Source organism: Orcinus orca, chromosome 8, assembly GCF_937001465.1.
Source record: "Orcinus orca chromosome 8, mOrcOrc1.1, whole genome shotgun sequence".
NCBI classification, from domain to species: Eukaryota; Metazoa; Chordata; class Mammalia; order Artiodactyla; family Delphinidae; genus Orcinus; species Orcinus orca.
Window position 1 is genome coordinate 7,100,619 of NC_064566.1, and position 4,748 is coordinate 7,105,366.

At 54.3% G+C, this 4,748-nt stretch overlaps 1 protein-coding gene across 3 annotated transcripts in view; it reads right to left on the reverse strand.

The window, feature by feature from the left end:
- Nucleotides 1-4,748, reverse strand: part of CDC42EP2 (CDC42 effector protein 2) — a 111,196-nt gene that overhangs the window by 102,039 nt on the left and 4,409 nt on the right. For 2 of the 3 annotated variants that reach the window (XM_004264349.4, XM_033416368.2), the window contains exon 2: nt 615-4,509. In XM_004264349.4, the coding sequence (XP_004264397.1) occupies nt 3,533-4,177 (645 nt within the window). In that variant the 5' untranslated portion in view covers nt 4,178-4,509 and the 3' untranslated portion in view covers nt 615-3,532. Of the gene's footprint in view, nt 1-614; nt 4,510-4,748 lie in introns of those variants that run through there. The other variant, XR_007478654.1, reaches the window with a different exon arrangement.

Genomic DNA, 4,748 nt, shown 5'->3' on the forward strand with positions numbered 1-4,748 from the left:
ATGGAGACAAGCCACTCAAGCCCCGAGGGGGAAACTGCAGGTAAGACGGTGCTGGCCTTCAGCTCCCCACCCTTTGCCTTCACACTTTACCAGGGTCTGAAGCTGAACCCGTGTTGGGGGAGAGGGTTGCAGTTGAGTACAGGCTTTGGGGTCTCACAGTGGGTTCAAATCCCACTACAGATAGTACATCTCCTATTCTGTAAATGATGGCAAAAATTTCAGATTAAAAACAAAAAGTTTGGTGGGAACGTAAAATGGTGCAGCTCCTATGGAAAATGGCAGTTCCTTAAGAAATTAAATATAGAATGATCATGTGATCCAGCAATCCCACTTCAGTGTACACACCCAAAAGAAATGAAAGCAGGGACTCAAACAGATATGGGTACACCCACATTCAGAGCAGCATTGTTCACAATTGCCAAAGACAGAAGCAACCCAGGTGTCCATTGATGGATGGATGGATAAACAAAATGTGGAATACACAGACAATGGAATATTATTCAGCTTTTAAAAAAATATTTATTTATTTATATTTGGCTGTGTTGGGTCTTTGTTGCTGCGTGCGGGCTTTCTCTAGGTGTGGTGAGCGGGGGCTACTCTTCGCTGTGGTGCATGGGCTTCTCATTGTGGTGGCTTCTCTTGTTGCGGAGCACGGGCTCTAGGCGCGTGGGCTTCAGTAGTTGTGGCTTGCGGGCTCTAGAGCACAGACTCAGTAGTTGTGGCGCATGGGCTTAGTTGCTCCACAGCATGTGGCATCTTTGATTAGGGATCAAACCCGTGTCCCCTGCATTGGCAGGTGGATACTTAACCACTGTGCCACCAGGGAAGTCCTCAGCTTTTAAAAAGAATGAAATTTCAACACATGCTACAGCATGGATAAACCTTGAAGACATCATGCTAAGTGAAATAAGGCAGTCACAAAAAGACAAATAGGGAATTCCCTGGTGGTCCAGTGGTCAGGACTCGGTGCTTTCACTGCCCTGGTTCAATTCCTGGTCTGGGAACTAAGATCCCATAAGCCGTGAGGCTCGGCCAAAAGAATAAAACAAACCCCCAAACTAAATACCGTATGATTCCACTTGTATCAGGTCCCTAGAGTAGTCAAATTCATAGACACATAAAGTAGAAGGGTGGCTGCCAGGGGCCGGGGCAGGGGGTGTGGGGAAATGTGGAGTTAGTGTTTAATGGGTACAGAGTTTCACTTCGGGAAGATGAAAAAAGTTCTGGAAATGGATGGTGGTGATGGTTGCAGAATAATGTGAATGTACTTAATGCCACTGAACCATATGCTTAAAAATGGTTGAAATGGGGGCTTGCCTGGTGGCGCAGTGGTTAAGAACCCGCCTGCCAATGCAGGGGACATGGGTTTGAGCCCTGATCCAGGAAGATCCCACCTGCTGCAGAGCAACTAATCCCATGCGCTCTAGAGCCCATGCTCCACAACAAGAGAAGCCATGGCAATGAGAAGCCCGCGCACCGCAATGAGGAGTAGCCCCCACTCGCCGCAACTAGAGAAAGCCTGCGTGCAGCAACAGAGACCCAACACAGCCAAAAATAAATAAATAAATTTAAAAAAAGGTTAAAATGGTAAATTTCGTGTTATATATGTTTTACCAGAATAAAAAAAACGCATCACCTTTTAAAAAACAAATCAGGGTAGTCAAGAAAAATGCCTCCTGGTCTAATTCTGCTTCGGCCTCTGGTATGAAATCTCTGCCTAGAGGTAGAAAAGCCTGGGGGTGAGGTGGGAGTCTGAGATTTGTAGGGTCAAAAGGATGGAAAAGAACCAGCAGAGAATGGAAGAGGGGTCACCGAGGCCGGCATTGGCCTCCAGCTGCCCACGTGGTCTGTACCAGTCAGACACCAAGCCCCACCCCAGCACCTTCCCCTGCTCTCGGTCCCCACTGTCCCCACGCGGAGCCAGCCCTCTTCCTGCAACGGCTTCTTCCTCTTTGATCTTTGGTCCATCTCCCCACTCGGCCTGGCTGGTGACCCTTCTAAAACCTGGGTCTGACCCCCCGTCTCTCCTGCTTAAACTCTTTCGGCAGCTCCCATGGCCTCAGCTTCAGCCTTGCAAGGAGAACTGTTCTAAGCCGACTCCGACCCAGTTTTCCAGCTTCACGGTCCTGCCTTTCCCGAGCCCCGGGTTCCTTTATGTCTCACAGCATAACCATGTTCGAATACCTTCCATGTGCACGCTAATAAACGTTATCCCTGACTTGCTTAACAACCCTGCTAGGTTGTTAGGTAGGTATCACTGACTGCATTTTAGAGATGGGGAAACTGAGCCTCACAAGGCTAGGTTGGACTCAGAGACCTTTGCTCTTTTTGCCACGTGTCAGATCCTCTCTGTCACTCACTCTGGTGCCTCAGGGCCTTTGCTTATATGTGAGCATAAGTCCGTCAACCCTCAGGTTTGGCTCAGAATCACGACACCACCGCACCCTTGCCCCAGACATTACTGATCTTGGTGTTTTCTTCATGGTGTTCAACACTATTGGAAATTTACTTGCTTACAGATTTGATATCCTTCCCCCCACCAGACTTGGAGCATGTCTGAAGCACTGCAGGTGCTCAATAGGCAGCGCTGATGAGATGGGTCTGCTGACGAGCAAGGCTGATCCCGCCCAGCCCCAGGCCCAGCCCGCCCTGCCGTGCGCTCCCTCAGTCCTCTGGCGCCCGAGAAGCTGTTGGTTCCACTGCGCCAGGCCTGTGGTTATTCCTTGCCTCTTGGGCCTCCCTGACAAACCCCAGCCCCCAGGGCCAGCTCCTGGCCTACTCCGGTGCTTGGCCGTCTCTTGTCAAACACCCGAATTAATGTCAGAATATCCCCAATTGGCACTTGGTTCGTTCCTGCTTCATTCTCACTATGGGCTAGGAATGGGGTACCATCTTCCAGAAGGCAGGCCCCACCCTGTTCAAGGCCCTCTGGGGCTGGGGTCTCCCCCAGGGTCAGCCCACAGCTCCCAGAGCCTGGCCTGACTTCAAGAGGAGCCTGGGGGCAGGGTACGGTGAACACAAGTACCAGCAGCAGCAAGTTTTATTGCAACCAGAATCCCCTGGTCATGTAGGAGGGGTGGGGTGGAGGGACATCGGTCACTGGTGCCACATTCCCAGTTAAGGACACAGAGCCAGAGATCCAGCTGGCTGTGCCCCACGTCTTCCCTCACCCTCCGCCCCCCAGCAGGGCGCTGATGGGGCTGAGGCAGAGGGAGGTGAAAAGCAGATTCCATTTCAGCAGAGCCTCAGTCCAAGGGGTCTGAGGAGCAGTTGGCGGTGGGGTACCGGGTGGCCCAGGAGGCACAGGGCACTTTGGGCTGACGTCTACACATATCCTCGTGGGGCTTAGGGGAAAGCAAAGAGGCCACTCTGTCCACGGTAAGAGGGTGGGAGGGAGGGGAAACAAAGGCTCAAAGTGAGAAATCACTGGCCAGCAACCACGCAGGTGGGACCTTGGGACCCCGACTTCTAGATCAGGGCCGTGTCCACCAACTGTCTCTGGCATTCACCCCAGCCTGGCCATTCTTGGGTCCTATGTGGGGATCTGCAGGTGGCCCAGGTCCTGGTCCATGATCTGGAGAACGTCGTCCAGGATGGAAGGCCCCAGGTCTACGTGCAGGGAGAGCAGGGAGCTGGCGTGGGACAGGAAGGGCTCCTCAGCCCCAGACTCGGGGCTCAGCCCACTGTGGGTCGAGGCAGCCTCTGGAATCCGCCAGATGTCCACACTCCCTGCCTCCTGCGGGGAGGGCTGTGGGGAAGGCTGAGGGCTCTCCAGGTGCAGGCGAGGGGGTTTGGGTGGGGCCTGGGCGGCAGGCAAGGTGAGTGCCTGGGGCCCGCCGATGACCGGGAGGGAGATGGCGTTCTTGAGCAGAGGGGACGGCCCGTCGGGGAGCTCCCGCCCGCACAGGGTGGCCGTGCGCGTGAACTGGAAGGGCAGCTCAAAGCCACCATCCTCCTCGGCCTCCTCGACCGCCGTCCCCGGCAGGAGGTGGAACTTGCCTTGCAGGAAGGAGATGTCACCGAACATGTCACTGCCGCCACCACTGCCGATGTGAATGGTGTGACGGAAGTCCCCCAGTGGTGGGCTGATCATGTCTGAGGACAGCAGGTCCCGCAGCTTCTCCTTCTTGCCTTTGCGGCTGCCGCGCTTCAGATAGATGGGCACCTTGGTGGACATCGCGACCTCACCACCCAGGCCTGGACAGTCTGCTCGCAGGACCACGGCCTCCGCTGCCTCCTCTCACCACCCTCAAGAAACACCTAGAGGGAGGTTTCCAGACACCAAACACTTGCCAAGTGCGTGTGGTGTGACCAAAGTTGGCCCAAGGAATTTGGAAAAGAAAGATAAACGATCGATGAAGTCAGAGGATCGAGATAACAAAAATCACTTTCTCCCAAGAGGGTTGAAAACTCGTCTGAAAACTGGAAGCAGGAAGGCGCAGAGCTCGTAGGCAGTGATGCTCTCTGGGCTCGTCCTCGCCAGCTTCTCTCTGGTCCAGGGCTGAGGAGCTGAAACATCAAGGGTACAAGTCAGGGACAGAAGGACAAAGGCAGAGGCATCCGTCTTGTTTCTGGGTCTCTTTCATCAGCCCTGGGAGCCCACGTGGCGCTGCACGCCTGTGGGGAGCCCTCCTGGCTGAAGCCTGTGTTCGCTCACGGACTTGTTGCACCTCAAGGCCTGGATCAGCAGTGCCAAGCCCCTCCCTCCGTGAGTGGGGAACCTAAGCGACAGGACTGAAGTCACATAC